Source organism: Astyanax mexicanus, chromosome 12 (assembly GCF_023375975.1).
Source record: "Astyanax mexicanus isolate ESR-SI-001 chromosome 12, AstMex3_surface, whole genome shotgun sequence".
Taxonomy (NCBI): Eukaryota; Metazoa; Chordata; class Actinopteri; order Characiformes; family Acestrorhamphidae; genus Astyanax; species Astyanax mexicanus.
Window position 1 is genome coordinate 36,558,132 of NC_064419.1, and position 19,975 is coordinate 36,578,106.

Genomic DNA, 19,975 nt, shown 5'->3' on the forward strand with positions numbered 1-19,975 from the left:
CATCAACCCCCTCGATGGAGACTGGCTGCAAGGGTAGTCCAGACCTACGGAAGTCCACCACCATCTCCTTGGTCTTGGATATGTTCAACTGCAGTTGGTTCAGTCGGCACCAAGCAACAAAGTCATCCACCTGTCTCTTGTACTCCTCCTCCTGACCACCCTTCACACACTACCAACGAAGGCAGTGTCATCCGAGAATTTCTGCAGGTGGCACATCTCAGAGTTGTAATGGAAGTCTGATGTTTAGAGAGTGAAGAGGAAGGGGGAGAGCACAGTCCCCTGTGGTGCTCCAGTGCTACTGACCACAGTCTCCGATGTGCCGTCAGTGAGCCTCACGTACTGTGGTCTGCAGGTGAGGTAGTCTGTGATCCAGGACACCAGGTGAGGATCCACATTCATCTTCACCAGCTTGTCTCTGAGAAGTGGAGGCTGGATGGTGTTAAAAGCACTGGAGAAATCAAAAAACATGATTCTCACAGCACTACTCCCCTTGTCAAGATGAGAGTAGGTTCGGTGGAGAAGGTAGATGACTGCATCCTCAACACCAATCTTCTCCCGATATGCAAACTGGAGAGGGTCCAGTGCATGCTGTACCTGGGGTCTGAGGAGTGGGAGATGCAGTCGTTCCATGGTCTTCATAATGTGCGAGGTCAAAGCTACCGGCCTGAAGTCATTGAGCTCACTGGGGCGAGGTTTCTTGGGAACAGGGACCAGGCATGACGTTTTCCACAGCGTAGGAACCCTCCCCAACTGCAGGACAAGCAGAATCTCATAATAATAAAATAATCTTTTTTTATACAGCTCTTAAAAAAATTGAGACCACTTTATTTTCCGAATCAGTTTCTCTGATTTTGCTTTTTATAGTATGTTTGAGTAAAATTAACAACAATTATCAATAATTAACAATAATTATATATATTTTTGGATTTTGCAGTAAACAATGTTATTTTCATTTAAATATCATTTTACGAGATGTACAATATGATTAATATAAAAGCACAACAATGCAATTACACATGACTTTAAAAGTAATGAGTTTTTAAGTATCACAATTATTTAGACATTGCAAATAAAACATTAAAAAGTTGTAATATCCTAAATAATAATAAAAAAAAAACAAAAAAGAAATCTTGCCTAATAAATGACATTGAATCAACATTCATATAAAGGTTTATATTGGGCTGAGCTCTTGTACACTCACAATGCTTTAAGAAAACTGTGCACAACCCCCAAATAATAATATTAATATTAGAAATCAGCAATTGGATTTTGTATCTAAAAAAATTATCTTTAAACACTGCATGCATACATAAAACCATGATGTTAAATTCTTTATAACTCAATTTTTCAGCATGAAAGTATTTTTAAAACAATGACAATGAAAAATAATGAATATTAAATAAATAAAATAAATACAATAAAAATAATGTATATTCCTTCTCCCTACAAAATGATCCATTTGGGTTTATGTTGGATGCCATAGCTAAATATTTGCATTTAAAAAGTGTAATCATATAAACCTACTGACTATTAAAGTACTGTGTATATTAGAGACACAAGATATTTTTTTTTCTAATCAGGGACATTAAATATAGCTATTTATTGCTTAATTTGAGACTCAACTCATTGAAGAACCTTTAGTCACAGTAGATTTTTTAGATTTTCAAATCACAAGGAGTCAGCTAATCACTTATTAACTGGCTCAGAGGGTCAGAGACCTCCTCATCAGCTGAAACCCAAAAACACAGATGGGTCTTTTATCAGGGAGTCATTTCAGTGTTTGATGGAGAAACCGTCCTCCTGTGATGAGTCTGTTCACAAAAACAGAAATGATGCAGCCCGACCAACGTGTTCTGTCCCACCTAGTCAACAAACTCTGCTTGAGTCCCAGTGGTGAGTCTAAATATACTTTTTTACATTCTTGATTTTTTTTCTGAATGTGGTGTAATGCAAGATTATACAGCTCCATAAGGTAAAACTTTAGTGCAGCATTACAGAATGAATGGTACCATGTGGATAAATATTATTTGGATGTTTTTCTGTAGAACATAAGCTATCTAATCTTGCACGTGCTGCAAAAAGAGAACAGGCTGAACAGTCTCCACTGTTCTGTTTACTTTATAAAGCACAGGGGGGGACTTTGTCTCGTGTCTGTCTGTTGCCAAACTCAAACAGACTCAAAAGGACAGTATTAATCTTTAAAAAAAAAACAATTCTGTTTGCACATTCTACCCTGTAACTAAATGACCAGCTTTATAGCTAAAGATTTTTATTGTCTTTCAGTGCTTTAGAATGCTAGAATATACAGCCTGTAATATTTTATTATGAGTAGTGTAAAACTACAAATATATGCAGTAATATCCCAGCAAACACAGTTACATTGTGACAATTGGGGAAATAGTTTTGGTGCCCACAGCATTGTCACAATTTTTAAATAGACTATGTTCTAAAATATTTGCATATGTCTAGTTGGATGATAATATGACAAGGATTATTGACAGTTGTCAAAAGGCGGCATTAGTAGACATTGTTGTGCAACATTGTGTATCTGCTGGGATGCAGCACACTATTAAATAAACACATAAAGTGGTCACAGTGTTGTCTATTTTTTTAAAACTTTGCTACAATGTTGTCCAAAGGTTGCATTGTTTACATCATCTTAACAATGTTGACCCAACATCATCACAAACTCAAAATTAAGCCTTTTGACCACTTCCTAAAAAGAGAAATCCAGAAGAAAAATAGAATGGCCAGGTGAAGCTGGTCAGGCTGGTTATGATATCCAGCATAGGGTGTGCTGGGTGCTAAATGTAAAAATCAAAAAATAGAATTTCATTATTTAATTTCTTTTAATTATGATTTATTTACCTGAAGTTTTTCTTTTCTGAACCTCATGATCTAAATTTCAGGAAAATGAAAAGAAAATATTTAGTCAATTATCTAATTTTCCATTATAGCATCTTTTTACAAATATGAGTTGTATTATACCATCAGATTTGAGGAGAAAATAAAAAAAAATAGCAAAGAAATGTATTATCTATTTTTTGTTAAGTCCAGATTGTAAAAATTCAGTCAGATAAATGTTACATTGACACTTGAGCCAGCATAACCATATTGCCAGAATCAAATGCAACAATACAGCTAGTTTATCAGTATAGGGTATGTTTTTGACTGGCTTAACAGCTTTTCGACCTCCCTGACCATCAAAGACCAGCTTAAACCATTAAAACAGTCTTGGGTTGGATTTTTCAACAGGGAATGAGGCTATATAAACAAATCCAAAGGTTGCACTGTTGTTTAACCAACAGTGCTGTAACAACGTTGCCATAACCTTATCCTCAGGTAACTTGGTCATAAGGTCAAAATACTACAACTTTTCAAAATTCCCATGATCCAAGATTCATTATCTGACAATAAAGCTCATCATATATTTTAAAATGCATGCAAAAAAATATTACGAATTGAAATCTAAAAAGTTTTACCTCAAAATTTTACAACATCAGGTTTGTTTGTGTTTAGTGCCTAACCTGGTAGACTCTGTATGTAAGCTTACACTGCAGTTCTTTACAGTTTCATAAGCCCTACAATTTAACCCCGTGGAACTCCATTAGTAATTAGTAATAAAAGCAAAATAATTAGCCTATGGTTTAAGGGGGTAGCATGTGGACAAGTGGAGTCCACTACATTCTCTCAGACTCCTGTTATTTCCCTCAGTCTCAAGATTTCCGACATATCTCAGTAGTAGGGGTGGATGATATGGCCCTTAAATAATATCACAACATTTCATGATATTTTTGCGATATCGATACTCTTGGCGATATGACAAAATTAAAATATATATTTCAAGAATACAATACTGCAACAAAATGAAAATTACATTTTATTATTGCATACATATGAATTACATTCATTTATTACATTCATATGATTTGTAACAGAATTCAATGATCCAGAATGTTAAGATACTAATAACGCACTTCAAATATCTTCATATATACAGGATTAAAGTAAAATAAATGATACTGGACAGATATAATCTATCCAGACATATAATGGCAAATGAGAACAGAGTGAATTTTTATGCTTTTATGCTTTTTGCTAAAATCAGCAAAAAAGTAGTACCCTGATGTGATAATTAGGGGTGGGTGATATGGCACAATATTTCAGGGTATACTACCGTTCACGATATAAAAAATGTTGGCGATATTATTGCGTATGATATGATATGGCACACAGTAAACGGTAAAAAAAACAAACCAAAAAAACAGTATTCAATAATTTGCAGATTGCAAAGTGAGTAATGCCCACACAGTAGCGCCAGTAAGTGGTATTAAAACCTTTTTGTTTGAGAACCACTGTTTTAGAACATTTGTTGGATTTTAAACGTTGGGACAACGTTGCTGCTATTTAAAACAACAACAGCTGGTTGTCAGAACGATGCCAGTGCTGACCGTGTGCGCTGGGGCGCGCGGTCGAGTTCAGTAGTAACTCGATACTCAGTGTAATAAATGCGTGACGTACCTGTGGCACATTCACCGCGAGCGCAGCTCTCAGGATGTTAAACACAGACTAACGGACTAACAGCCCGCAGTTAAAGAGCTAATGGATATTAAACCGGGGAATATTACCGCGCGCGGCGGCAAGTAGAAGTTTCAGCAGCTTCATGTAAGATATGTATCGCCTCTCAGCAGCAGCAGCAGGACAAGGACTTTTATCAGACTGAGTGCTCTGTTTCTGTAAAGGTAACTACTGTTACTGTAGCACTGCTGAATACACATGATCTCTGACAGTTCAGAGTCTAATATCTTTATCTGTCCATGTTTTAACTTTTATATTAATACTGCAGGCTCATTATCAGAATACTGTGCTTATTTGCCCTCAAGCCTTTCAAAAAAATGACTTAATATTTCCTATATGTATATGATTATCCCATACAGGGTTGCCAGGTCCAACAAAATATCCAGCCCAAACTCAGTCTAAAAGCCGCCCTTCAACTAGCTTAAACTACCCTTCCAAGCAAATGGCAAAACAACTGAGTGTACGACTTATTTTGTTTATAAGGGATTTATTATCAATATTGCTATTTACCTTAAGTCATTAATAATATTGTAACATTTTTATAACATTTTTATATCCCAGTCAAGAACATTTAATAGTAACATAATTATTAAATAACATAATTATTTTATTATTATTTAACATAATTATATTTTAACATATATTTAACATTTTTTTCATCACGTGGTGATTTCTGGTTACATTGTGATTTTTTTTGTTTTTAAAAGTAGCATCCCGACACCCCTGAATTTTCACCCGTGATTGGATTTTCAAACCAGCCCAATTTGGCGGAAAAAGGGCAAACCTGGCAACTCTAATCCCATCTTAATCACTTTATATTTTTTATTTACTGTCAAAACAAGCTGCATGACAGGGTGGGCAATGTTAGTGATGAAATGAAAACATAGTTCACTTACCCTACCTAACCCTAGTTTTAAAGAATCTAAAATATAAAACATATTCTGGTTTGTTTAACACTTTTGTGTTTACTAAAAAATTCCATATGTTTTTCTTTTTAGTTTGGATGACTTTGGATGAATATTAACATTTTAGTTTATTTAACTACTTAAAATAATAATTCTAATTCAAAATCATACAAAATGCTTAATTTAGGATTGGGAACATGACAAAAACACCCAACATTAAAGAAAACTGTATAAAATGTGCAAAAAATATTTTACAGTGAAGATTAACATTAAGTATTACTCTATATTTAGAATAACGTTTCCAGTCAGAGAGTAAATCGTGAAAACTGTATTAAAACACACTGTGTATTAAATGAAAACATGTATACAACCTACACAATATGTTGCCACAAAATGCTGACACAAAAGGCACATTATATAGATATTGATCCTGCTACATCTTATGCATATATATTTATATATTTTTTTAGTAGTATTTGTTTACTTAAAGTTATAACTTCAGTCTCTTCCCTGTACCCTTTTTAGCCACAATGCTGAAAATGGAGCAGAGGAGAGGACAAGAACAGTGATAAAGTCGGATGCATCTTTATCTATGGATACTGAATCTGAAATCTTGGGAAAGAGAAAAAAACCCACACTAATTAGGTAAACTCATCCCTACTGTATCACCAAATGTAATACTGGGTAGAGTTCATCTCAAGAACAGCTTTTGTTGGTAGCTGGTTTTAGATGGTCTAAGCTGGTTTTTATTGGTCAAAGTGGTTGAAAAGCTGGTCATCTACATTAAACAAATAAGCAATAAGGGATTTTACTCATATACTTACAACAGTATTTGAAACATGTTTAGAGGTATAAATATATTTTAATGAGCATACTGTGTATTAATGCTTTCTCTTTTAAAATCCTTTTACAGGTCCAAAACATTTGACCCCTCACTTCTGTCACATGTCCAAAGTGACATAGAGACGAAGATTGACAGGAAGAAGCACCACTCTTATCATGTTAGTGGTTTTGCATTGTATAATAATGACCATTTTTATCCACAGTTTACAAACAAAATAACTAGAAATGTGTGACATTTTTGACTGTACATTTTATATTAAAGTGCATAGTTCTACAACTTTGTTTAATGGTGATGTTTAAATATGATGTTTCAGTTTCCAAGGTCGAATTCTCAATATCACAAGGTTTTCAAAGACATCAGTGAGAATGAGCATCTGAAACAAAGTAAGAACAATTACAAAAAATAAAAAATAAATAAGAAGAAATGCCTAAACCTGTTTAATGTCCTTTATCCTACTTTTAAAAAAACAGTAAGTAAGTCAATTATGTAATGTCCACCTTGTTTTATGTCCCAGGTTACACCTGTGCCTTGCAAAAGGATATTCTCTACCAAGGGAGACTTTTTGTGTCTGAAAACTGGATCTGTTTCCATTCAAAAGTCTTCGGCAAAGACACTAAGGTACACAATTTATTATATAGGAAAAATAAATATTGAGTAATCCAACAGATCAGGCATTTCCACTACGATGCATGTGCACTGTGTTCCTTGCTCACTGTGGGTGGATGGATATTACTCACCCTCCTCGTATTACTTTTGGTCTGATGTTGTTAAGCGCAGGCTTCTGTTAGCTGATGTATTGGAGATGGGGAGCTGTGCTTTCTTGCAAGTGCACTGGCTACCCAGTGATGCTCATTGGTGAGAGTTTGATAAGAGGCTGGCCTTTATAATTAGGGAGAAAATTAGATAATGTGACGGATGTGTACGTTGATAGCTAGTTGCCCCTCACTGACTATGTGCTCCGATCAGAGAACAGCTGCGACTTCAGGTGATATTAAGAGCTTTATTGATTTCCAGGTATTAAAGTGGCTTCTTCAATGAACTGTTGCATACATATTCAATGATACAGGATTTGTGTGCATTGCAGAGTGAGTATGTTTGGGTGTGTGTGTAGGTGTGTGTGTGTGTGTGTGTGTGTGTGTGGTCTCTGTAACATAAACATATACAGAGATAATTAGAAATTGTATAAACCCAATTCTACATTATATCATATGCAAACATGCAGTAATAATATCAAAACACACATCAAGTTACATAAACAATATATATATAATAACGTAATTGCACCAAAGTAACATTAATGTGACAAGAAAACCAAATTACTGCAAGTGGCTAGTATTATCAAATAATATAAGAGAAAATTCAAAATTCAAGTGCAGTACCTATAGTAGCCAACGGGTGGCGCTTCAGAGACACAAATGTCAAGCGGTATTGCCGCCATAGAGTCTAGTCTGTTCACGTGAACAACACATGGCGCCATAGGTACAGCAAATACAATATTTAGAAGCTAAATAATGCCTCAAACAGCCACAGAACAGTGGAAATAACACCACAGGTAGAAAATACCGCTAAAGCACTCTCAAACCCAACTATTCATGTAGCTTTAACACCAAATTTACCAATGCATTTAAGGAATAGATAATTTTCCCATTGAAATGAATGGGAGCTCGCGGTAAACTCAAAGTTACCCGGTTACTGGACTAAACAGCATGTAAATAACACAAGCAGATGACACAACATAAATACAGGTCAAAACAAAGTACTTACATTGTCATCAACGCACACATACACACAAAAAGGGGTACTATTTCAACAAGATGCTGGAGCAAACGGCAAGTGTCTGCCAGCCAAGCACACTGAAACTTAAAGTCATGCATGCACGCAAGTGTGTGGTACGTCGCTGACGTCACCGCGCTTCCTCCAGCAGGGAGTTTTCCACAGCCGCCCCCGGATTCGTGGAGCGAATACGTAGAACAGGAAAGTCTCTGCTGGATTAGCGTGCGCTGGGCTCTCTGTCATCTGGCATCTCTGGTAGCTCAACCAGCTTGACAACAGGACGGGTATAGAGGTTGCCCTTGATGTCCACCTCTGCAGCGCGGACCTTTCCGTCGTCACTGGGAATGATGCGGGTGATGCGCCCAACGGGCCACAGCGCTCTCGGGAGCTGTGGGTCGAGCACCATGACGACGGTGCCCACTGCCAGATCTGCTGTAGCAGTTCTCCACTTCTGTCGGGGCTGTAAACCAGGTAAGTACTTGCGTGTGAAGTGACTCCAGAAGTGGTCGGCAAGCACTTGACTGTGTCGCCATCTGCGTCGTCTCAGCAGGTCACTGGAACCATAGACTGCTTGGGGCAGTGAAGCGTCTCGCCGCCCCATGAGGAGGAGATTAGGGGTAATTGGGTCAGGATCGGCCAAGTCAGAGGATACGTATCCGAGGGGCTTAGAATTGAGGATGCCCTCAACTTCAATAAGCACAGTCATTAGGGCTTCCTCTGGGAGGACTTGGTCCTTCAGGATGGTCTGAAGTGAGACCTTCATCGATTTAATCTCCCTCTCCCACACTCCCCCAAAGTGTGGAGCGAGAGGGGGGTTGAATCTGAACAGGATGCACTGTTTGGCCAGCTGTTCCTTGAGCGATGGCTCAAGGGCTTCGAAAGCTTGCTGGAGCTCCTTCTCACCGCCACGGAAATTGGTGCCTCTGTCGCAGAGTATCTCGTAAGGCTTGCCCCTGCGCGCTATGAAGCGGCGGAGAGCAAGGAGAAAGGAGTCTGTATCCATACTTGGCATCAGGTCAAGATGAACGCAGCGGGACGTGAGACATTTGAACACAATGCCCCAGCGTTTCTCTTGCCGCCGTCCTACCTTGACTGTGTACGGGCCGAAGCAATCCACTCCGGTGGACCAGAATGGAGGCTTGTTGAGTCGGAGGCGCGCAGCAGGTAGGTCGGCCATCTTGGGGATTGTAGGCTTGCTTCGCCATCTGCAACACTCGACACAGTGTCGCTGGTGCTTCCGTATGGCTTGGCGGCCTCTGAGGATCCAGTATGACCTCCTGATCTCCGCGAAGACTCTCTCTGGACCAGCATGCAAGAGCCGATTATCGTAGTCCTTCACTAGGAGCTGTGTGATGTGATGATCTGGTGCAAGGACAATGGGGTGAATTGAGTCTTCAGGTAGATTGTCAGCTTTGCGGAGGCGACCTCCCACTCTGATGAGACCAAGAGTATGGTCGTACTCGGGTGAGAGTGATATGAGGCGGCTACTAGGCCGGATAGGGCGGTCATGCTGCAGGGCGCTGAGTTCCTCAGGGAAGCTGTCAGCTTGCACTCGCTTCAGGAGAGCTACTTCTGTGTCTATGCGAGCTGAAGCAGACATGGAGGCCTCTGCCGCCCTGTATTGAGACCGGTAAGTAGCGTCCACTAGATCAGACCAGGTCTCGTACTGCAGTGGATCAGGACATGCATCAGGGACTGTAAGCTGGCCACAGAAGTTGGATTTCCTGAGCTCCCCTGTATCTTCCACTCCCGCCACCAAGTTCTCTGGCCAATGGCTAGAAGGTTCGTACAGGAAAGCAGGTCCATCGCTCCAACGGCTTGGTTGAGCTAGTTGATGCAGTGACTTCCCCCGAGTGATGTCATCGGCTGAGTTCTGGTCAGAGGGAACGTACCTCCAGTCACTGGCATTGGTGTGCTCCTGGATTTCAGCTATGCGAGTTCCGACGAACACCTTGTAATGAGCTGAGTCCGACCGGATCCAACTGAGCACTGTGGTGGAGTCTGACCACATGACTGTGTGCCTCAGGGATAGGGTGAGCTCAGAGTGTAGCAGTTTGGCGAGCTGAGCTCCAGTCAATGCAGCGCTGAGCTCCAGACGGGGCATGGAGAGCTGCTTCCGTGGTGCGACTCGGGATCGTGCCATGACGAATGACACATGTGGGTGTCCTTCTGCGTCTTCCATACGAAGGTAGGCAACGGATCCGTATGCCTTCTCCGAGGCGTCACAGAAAACATGTAGGTCAACATTAGAAGGGTCAGTGCTCATGTTGACCGGTATGTAGCAGCGAGGCATACTGACATGCTGAAGGTGGGAAAGTTCACTCACCCAAGTCTGCCACACTATGAGGAGTTCTCCGGTGATGGGCTCATCCCACTGTTGCTCGTGCCTCCAAAGAGCTTGGATCAGGACTTTAGCACGGGTAGTATAGGGAATAATGTACCCTAGTGGGTCGTACTGAGAAGCCAAAACTCTATACACATTTCTCAGTGTGGGCTCAGAGGCTACTGGTTGCCGGTGCTTGTAGCCAAGCGTGTCGGAGGGGCAGTGCCACCGTAGTCCTAGGGTAGATTCCTGAGGATCGGCTCTCTCTGCATTTAGCCACAATTCACAACCTTGAGATCTTGCCTCTGACGGGAGATGAGCAATGACCTCTGGTCGGTTGCTTGCCCACTGCCTCATGTCGAATCCACCAGCAGCAAGCAGGACTCTCATCTTATCAATCAGCTCTCTGGCCTGTGGTGAAGTGCAGAGAGACTGGAGGCAGTTGTCTACGTAGAAGGCGTTGTTAACTGAGTACAGGACCTCTTCGTTACCGGCACTGTTGGTCTTGACGTGCTGTTGCAGTGCATATATAGCACAGCATGGGCTGCAGGCAGTACCGAAAGGCAGAACACACCATTCGTAGATGTCTGGGCTGCGCTCCCTCTCCATATCACGCCACAGGAAGCGAAGGAGTGGTTGGTCTTCAGGGAGTAGCCGGATCTGGTGGAACATTCCACAGATGTCTCCGCTGATGGCTACTGGGTACTCCCTGAACCGGAGAAGCACACTGAGCAGTGAGGCTCCTAGGTTGGGTCCGGGCAGCAAGATGTCGTTGAGGGCAGTCTGCTGGTACTTGAACGAACAGTTGAACACCACTCTGGCCTTCCCATTGTGGTGAACAATGTGGTGTGGAATGTACCAGGACTCCTCTGACTGGCTTGCTTCATCACTGCTGATCTTGACGATATATCCAGCCCTCTCCAACTTGTGGATCTCCTCGTTGTAGACCTTGGCCAGATCTGAGTTGCTGGCTAGACGTCGCTCAGTAGCACGTAGCCAGGGCATCACCGCCGATGGAGGTGCATGTAGTTTGGGAGCTGCTGGTTTGCGGAGTAGTGGTGTAGCATAGCGGGCTATGCCATCTACTGTGACACGGCCAGTTTGCTGGTCCAGTGTGTTGACAGCTAGCTGATCTTGCTTGGAGCGTGTTGCTTCCTTCTCAGAACGAAACGGCAGGGTGTCGACTTGCCACAGCAGTTCAACATGTCGGTGTAGGTCTTGATTGGGAGACTGAAACGCTGCATGGAGACATGATGTCTCCGCGGAGGGGGTTTGCAGAAAATTAGTTGGTCCCTGTATGGTCCATCCCAGCTGAGTGCATACAGCGACTGGACTGCCTTGAGGTCCTCTAAGTACTGGACGTACTGGAGTGATCAGGTGTGGGTGATCAGAGCCGATGAGGAGTAAAGGCTGGACTACGCTGAAGCCTCGCACCGGAACCTCACGAAGATAGTCAAACTTCTTCTTGAGCATCTCTACAGGGCAAGATTGCTCTGCAAGACTGAGCTCTTCAGCAGTAAATGCATGACTGATGGTATATTTCGCCCGAGTGTTGTTGGGATTGCATACCTCGAATGTCACCGATGCTCCATTAAGCTTCACCACATCTTGTCTGATGGTGCGGAGTGACAGAACTTCATCATCCCTATGCAGATCAAGATGCCTTGCAGCGGCGGGAAGGAGAATGGTTCTTTCAGAACCGTCATCCAGTACGGCGTAAGTGTCCAGTACTTTGCCTCCGCTGTGCAGCTGAATAGGGACAACCTTCACCATGACGCGACTGGAGTGACTGGACTGGCTTACATACACCATGCTGGAAGATGCAGCAACCGTGAATAGGCTCTGGCAGGCTTTGATGGCCACTTCATGCAGGACAAGAAGGTGTTGCTCATTGCAGGTGGGGCATGGCTTCTTCAAGGTACAGCTCTCTGGCTTATGTCCACGCCCGCATCGCCAGCATTTACTCCTTTCCGTGATCCAAGCACCTTTCTCAGCTGTGCTGAGTTTGGCGAACTCTGTACATGCACTGAGGTAGTGCTCTTGGTTGGAGCAGTAGGGGCAATAGGGCTTAAAGCGCTCTCGCTTCTTCGAGGCCTGACTGGGATTTGAACTGGCTGGAGAGGTGGCAGAATTTTGTGGCTCTGAGCTCTCAGTTTGGTTAGTCACATAGACAGTGGCGGACTTAGACTGCTGTTTGGTAGTCTTGTTCTTGCGCTCAGACTGAATGATTCCAGGTTTAGAAGCTTCAGTAGCACGTCTTGCCACCTGTATGGCTTGCGCTTTGCGTTCCAGCCAATCTGCAAAATCAGGGAGCGTGTATGTCCGATCACTGCCACTGCGGATGATACCCTTGGATATGCAATGCTCAGCGAAGCGGTCTCTGTACGTGGCAGGTAACTTGCTTAGCAGTGTGTCCACGTGAGAGCCACATCTCAGCTCGGTTTGAGAGGTACCATCGATACTGCTCAGCAGTCCCACTAAAGTGCTGACACCAGATGAGAAGTCCTCAAATGCCTGTGCGTCACCAGGTTTGATCGGAGGAGAATTCAGGATGGCTCTCAGCTCTCCTTGGACAAGCTGGCGTGGCTGGCCATAGCGCTGTTCGAGGGCATGCATGGTGCTCGTGTACGGTGTTGGGTCGTTGACATACCTTTTGGCCACCTGAAAGGCGTTTGGCTGTTTGAGAAGGTCAAGAAGTACTTGGTACTTGTAGTCCTCACTTAAGTGCTGGTGTGGACCTAGCACACTGTCCAGTCCTTTCTTCATCATGATGAAGTCGCTCTCCTTGCCAGAACAGAAGGGGATAAGCTTGGGTTTTGGAATGCCGTAGGAAGAGGCAATGGCCATTTCCAGGATACCAGGAGCTGTTGGCCTCGGTGGTTGGACAGGTTGTAGATAGGGTGCTGGTGGTGGCATCGTATGCATGTGCGTAGCTGGCGGGAGTGATGGATAATAGGGGTAGTACCCTCCAGTTGTATCAACTGCAGGAGGATAGGTAGGGTACTGAGGGTAGGACTGGTATTGTATTGATGGAGGAAGTGAATGCTGAGTAGGCTGAGGAAGAGGATTACTCAGTTGGACAGGAGGTGGATGGCTGACGGGCTGTGCTGGCAAAGCCTGAGGCATAATGGGCTGTGGCGCAGACTGTAATGGCTGTCCATTCTGTCGACGAGGAGTATGGAGTGCAGAGTTGGGGTTGGAGATCCATCCATCATCCGTGAGCACTTGTGCCGAGGCCTGGTGGACTGGCTGGGTAAGCATGGCTTGGTCTTGTGCACGTGGCTCTCCATTCTGAAGCAGAAGGCTGGGCTGTCGTAATGGGGAACCATGCTGTGACACTGGCTGCTGTAGGGGCTCTTCTTCGCCAGCAGCAGTAGTGTTGCGAGCGGGGCTGTGCACTGGTGTTGACCGATGGCTGCCAGCAGGGCTGTCCAGAGTTAACCTTGGCAATCTAGTGTACTGTGGAGGATAGTGATGGTAAGATGGAGGATATGATGGCTGATATGCCGGAGCACTTTGTGGATAGGGCAGGCGTTTGGTGCTGTCCATCACAAGCTGCAATTCCTTTAGCTGTTTGGTAAGGTCATTGTAGCGGGCTTCCATACGATGCCATCGCTCCTCTTCATCTGTCCTCTGCAGAGTTGGAACAGGTGTGATGAAGTCGGCAGGTGCTAGCTGGCTAGCTGATTGACTCTTTGTAGCCTGATGGGGGTGTCGCTCAAAGAGAGGCAGCTGTTTGGCTGGGAAACCGAGTTCGTAGTCCCCAAGATGCCGTGGGAGCTGTCTCACTCTCTGGGGACGGACTTGGATGTCATCTTCTCTGTCATCACCTTGGCGGGTCGCCATAGCGCAGTGGGCGGAGCGATCCGGCTCGAAGGACCACTTGTGACGGATGTGTACGTTGATAGCTAGTTGCCCCTCACTGACTATGTGCTCCGATCAGAGAACAGCTGCGACTTCAGGTGATATTAAGAGCTTTATTGATTTCCAGGTATTAAAGTGGCTTCTTCAATGAACTGTTGCATACATATTCAATGATACAGGATTTGTGTGCATTGCAGAGTGAGTATGTTTGGGTGTGTGTGTAGGTGTGTGTGTGTGTGTGTGTGTGTGTGTGTGGTCTCTGTAACATAAACATATACAGAGATAATTAGAAATTGTATAAACCCAATTCTACATTATATCATATGCAAACATGCAGTAATAATATCAAAACACACATCAAGTTACATAAACAATATATATATAATAACGTAATTGCACCAAAGTAACATTAATGTGACAAGAAAACCAAATTACTGCAAGTGGCTAGTATTATCAAATAATATAAGAGAAAATTCAAAATTCAAGTGCAGTACCTATAGTAGCCAACGGGTGGCGCTTCAGAGACACAAATGTCAAGCGGTATTGCCGCCATAGAGTCTAGTCTGTTCACGTGAACAACACATGGCGCCATAGGTACAGCAAATACAATATTTAGAAGCTAAATAATGCCTCAAACAGCCACAGAACAGTGGAAATAACACCACAGGTAGAAAATACCGCTAAAGCACTCTCAAACCCAACTATTCATGTAACTTTAACACCAAATTTACCAATGCATTTAAGGAATAGATAATTTTCCCATTGAAATGAATGGGAGCTCGCGGTAAACTCAAAGTTACCCGGTTACTGGACTAAACAGCATGTAAATAACACAAGCAGATGACACAACATAAATACAGGTCAAAACAAAGTACTTACATTGTCATCAACGCACACATACACACAAAAAGGGGTACTATTTCAACAAGATGCTGGAGCAAACGGCAAGTGTCTGCCAGCCAAGCACACTGAAACTTAAAGTCATGCATGCACGCAAGTGTGTGGTACGTCGCTGACGTCACCGCGCTTCCTCCAGCAGGGAGTTTTCCACAGATAACATTTAAAATAGTAAAAAAAAAAAAAAAAAAATATATATATATATATATATATATATATATATATATATATATATATATATATATATATACAGTATATACTGTAACAAACATAATGCCATGTGATTTTGATGGAATGAAAGTTGTCTTTTTTCTTGTTTTAAATCCAGATCTCTATCCCAGTCCCATCTGTAACAGTAATAAAGAAAACCAAAACTGCTATTCTAGTGCCAAATGCTCTGGTAATTGCCACAGCACAAGAGAGGGTAATATAGTTTTCGCTTAATTGTTTAACAGTTACTGAACAATACATTTTCTAATACATAACCTGATCAAGATTTTGACTTCACAGCATGTCTTCGTGTCTTTCCTGTCCCGAGACACAACCTACAAGGTTCTGATGTCAGTATGCATACATCTTCATGTGAGTACCTGATTCAATACAGGTTAAAAAATATTTTTAATCCATAACTTTTACATTAAAAATGACATGACTTTATAGGTCTGGAAAACAATTTGGAATCAATATGTATATGTTGATTGAAATTAAAATTATATTGTATCGACCAAAACCACTAAATATATTGTGATAAAAATGTTGGACACAATGTTGAGCCCTACATCCTTATCATTCGTATCTCAACTTTCCTATATACATCTCATGTTGACCGCAGGACAAGTGTCTAGGAAGCAGCCCTATTCCTTCTTCTGCAGACAGAAACTACAGAGTGACTCCTTCTGCACTTCCGATGGTGAGTGTGTGGATATTTTTCCACATTTCCTGAATCTCTTCCATAGCTTCTAAGCCAATTATGGATTAAAGATACAAAGAGGCAGTTCAGAGTAATTTTGTTGAATTTATAAAAAAAAACAGTCTGAAAATATGTATTTTTATATAATATTTATGGTTCATTTATATACACTCATCATCCACATATAGTTGCACTCAGAAGGAAGTGTAAGATTGCAGTTCTATTCGATTTGTAAGATAAAGTTTACCAGAATGTTTAATTCAAATTTGAACTAATATGGGCAGTATTTATTAAGCTAAACATATAGAACTAGTGTGTAACTAATGTGTAACACATCAAAAGAAGTCAATCTGTAAATTATGGACCTGGTAGCTTTGGATTTACACTCCACAATTGCTTAATTTAGTATCATAAATCATTAATAGTCATGTTTTAATGACCCAATAGGATTTCTCAGGAGATCTGTCAGATCTGGATGGCCCAGTAATTCAGACGAGGCAAGAATTGGGAGACAGCAGTAGCTCAGAATCTCCAGATTCACCAGAATTCGAGAAAATCACAGGTATCTTCGAATATTATTGTTCTGATAGATTTTTTAAAATGCTTAATAATGGCATTAATGTAATTATTGCTTTTGCATTAGACAAGTAAAAAGAGAGAACGCATAAATTGTACTAATTTTAAATGACCTACTAGTTAATCTTCTATGATATTAAACAAACATGTTGTCACTGTTGTGTAGAATTCCCAAAACGTTCCCAAAAGGTTTTTCTGAATGTAGTGAAACAAGACAATGCACCAGACTCCCACCCACAGCAAACAAGTAAGAAGAAAATCTTTGTTAATAATTTATTATTTTTCAAAGAAATGCAAACCAAATGCAGTGTTTAACTGAGAATTGTCTTTTGTCCATCCTTAAGAACATGAACAAACCGTGTATGATGTAAAAGCACTGAGACCGAATTCACTTAACATTCTTCTGATGTTCTACCTATTTCTGTGAGTCAGCATTTTAATGTTTCATTAATGTTTAAGACATACTGTATTAACTTTACTTTATTGAGTCAAAAAAACTTGTCAAGGATTGATTCATTTATTTATTTATTATAATTTATTCTGCTGTAATACTATTCTTACAGAGTCTGCATTCTGGTCCTGTCTTCATGTTACATGGCTTTCAAGATAATATCTCTGGAAGAGAGGCTAGTGTCTCTCAGCTCCTTGGCTGAGTTCTCTCACAATAGGTAAGAACATGGCAAATCAAGGTCTAGTTGTGATATTATTGTTGCTCTTACATTTAAAAGTATAATTCACAGTTTAATGTGAATTATAAGCCCAATGTGACATCCTTTCTGAATTTCAGAGATGACTATCACAGCCTTTATACTGAGGATACATCTGAGATTTATACTATTCTCTCAGTGAACCTTGTGAAGTTGGAAAAGGTACATTTTTTAACATTTCTGACTACACATTTTGTGTGTTATCCTTTCTTATTTTTATTTAGCAGCAGTAAGGAAAGAAACAGATTCAATACAAAGGCTTTTCTTAATCAAACATTTATTGTAACTGAACCTGCTTCTTGGACATGTCTGATGTAAATTGAGCTTGCTTCTTGAACTGCCCACAGAGTATTGGCTCCCTTGGAATGCCTCAAAAACATTAGTTTCATTCAGGTTTTTACAACATGTTTTCTTTAATAATAACTTAAAAGAATAATTTGAATAAAGAGACATTCATAACATAGATAAAACACTGACAACATTGCCAAAAATATAATGATCTCTGTAAGGTCATACTCAATTTGTTGGCTTCGTAGACAGTGTTTAAGCCTAGTCTTAGACTGTATGCATGTTTCAATAGAGAATCTCCTTTCACTGTGATGTGTATCCCAGTGCTACACCTAACCAATGTCTGGGAAACCAACCCGATATGTATTTTCTGTCTTGGCTGTTTAAAAGTGACCAGGGCTGTCTTGCAAAAGTACACATTTGCATGTTCTAGGCTGAGATATTGTCATGTCCTGGCCCTGTTTCCTGTCTGTCCTCATGCTTGTGTGTTTCCCACGTGACCTGTGCCCCTGTGTTCTGTCCCAGTATTTTTCCACCTGTGTCAATTTGTAGCTCCGCCCCCTAGCCCCAGGTGTTTCCACTTCCAGTGTGTGTTATATAGCCCTAGTGTTTCAGTCTGTATTGGTCGGTCTTTGCACCTTCCCGTGTTGTTTTGCCGTTCCACGTTATCCCATTGCTCTAGTTGTTCTTGCTCTGTGTTTATCTCTGTTTATTTCTAGTTCCCTGTTTATTCCCTAGTTTACTCCCTTGTCCTGTTTTATTTGTCCTGTCTTGTTTTAGTTCCTTGTTTGTTAGCCTCCCTGTTTGTTTTATGTTATTGGTACCCCTCCTTGTTTATCATTATCTCTTGTTTGTTTTGGTTTGTTTCTTTGTTTCTTGTTCTTTGTTTATCGTTGTTATTTATTTAATAAAAGTAGTAGTAAAATTTATACAAACAATAAAAATTTAATCTATCTATACGTATAGCATTGTACTGTTTAAGTATACAGGTATTAATATATGAACGATCAATATACAGATGTTCTATTAAATATTATTTGTATTTGTATGCATGTGTGTTGAATGTGAAGATTTGTTTAAAAATGATATTTCTTTGCTCTTCAGATTCAAAGAAACCTACAGAAACTACTGGAGGACACTTAATGATGTTAAATGGTAAATAATTGCTAATCAGTGGCAGACAACAAAGACTAAATGTCAACAGCAGACCCACAAAGAGCACAGACATGGTGTGGGAGTTAGTGTATTTCTCTTAATTCAAAAAATATGTTTATACATAGTTTGTGCATATGTATTTTACTGTAAGATTTTACAAAAAAAACTGTGAAAAAACTCTTTCTTGTCTCATTTTGTTTTTTTTTACAAAGTTGAGTTGTGACTGGTGGCTGCATTATGCAAACACAAGAGCTTGGTAATTGAGATCCTGATTAATTATTGATCTAAGTAATGAAGTAATCATGAAATAAAGATTAGTTGGTCCAGTGTTTTCTTTTGCTTAAGGAAGAAATGTGTATTGTTTATTACTGAATGGTTTTGACAAGTGCAATATTTCTGTTTGATCCAAATGAAATAGAACTGTATTATAAGTTAAGGATGTATAAAGATGTTGTCATATAACACAGTATAATTTAAAATACCTCAAAATGGTAGTCATGCAATATTGTATATGTAAATATAATGTCAGTTAATGTCAGTAAGAACTTTCTGTAAATGTCAGTATTTACTTTTTGGATATGTGCCTTACTTTGAAATAAATCTCAGCACATGTGAAATGAGGTTTCTGTGTGAGCTGTTTGTGGAAATTCCTCAGTACAGTCTGACATTACTGCCCCAGAATATTCAGAATGCGTTCCTGTGTGGGTGGGACATGAAAGGAGGCCCGGCTAATGATGACGCAGATTCTTCCTTTTGATATTAATGATGTATTACATATTTGTTTCCACTGGTAATAAACGAAAACTAGCTGTGTTTGATCATCTATGGCTTTTACAGTAAGATCAGGAGCTTATGTTTAAAAAATATATATATTAGATATATAAATATATAAATATTCATATTTCAAACAAACCCACGGCTACTCCTACAATGGTCTCGTTCCGCCAAAATCTACGAGATATCTCAGCAGACCAGTTCTCCTCGCTGGTTACTGACAACATGCCTCCACCAGGCTCATTTTCATCACTCAATGTAAATGATGCCACTGATACTCTCTGCTCCACACTAAGCTCCTGTTTGGACAACCTCCGTCCTCTTACATCTCGAGCCATTAGCTCTAGCAAACCGCAGCCATGGCTAAAAAATAACTCGCTG

General features: G+C 40.8%; 1 protein-coding gene across 3 annotated transcripts; it reads left to right on the plus strand.

Annotated features, from left to right (window-relative positions):
* The first annotated feature begins 1,729 nt into the window (after positions 1-1,729).
* Positions 1,730-19,437, plus strand: LOC103035606 (GRAM domain-containing protein 2B). 3 transcript variants are annotated; one of them, XM_007260765.4, is made up of 14 exons: positions 1,730-1,893; positions 6,009-6,128; positions 6,397-6,484; positions 6,641-6,710; positions 6,842-6,945; positions 15,513-15,608; positions 15,695-15,766; positions 16,017-16,094; positions 16,542-16,656; positions 16,837-16,917; positions 17,015-17,093; positions 17,234-17,338; positions 17,458-17,539; positions 18,770-19,437. In XM_007260765.4, the coding sequence occupies exons 1-14, from the start codon at positions 1,784-1,786 to the stop codon at positions 18,806-18,808; spliced, it is 1,239 nt and encodes a 412-aa protein (XP_007260827.3). In that variant the 5' UTR covers positions 1,730-1,783; the 3' UTR covers positions 18,809-19,437. The 3 variants fall into 3 exon arrangements, with proteins under 3 accessions (XP_007260827.3, XP_015464198.3, XP_007260829.4); XM_007260767.4 differs by lacking the exon at positions 1,730-1,893 and adding an exon at positions 4,524-4,742; XM_015608712.3 differs by lacking the exon at positions 6,009-6,128 and having other exon boundaries at positions 1,732-1,893.
* The last annotated feature ends 538 nt before the right edge of the window (positions 19,438-19,975 follow it).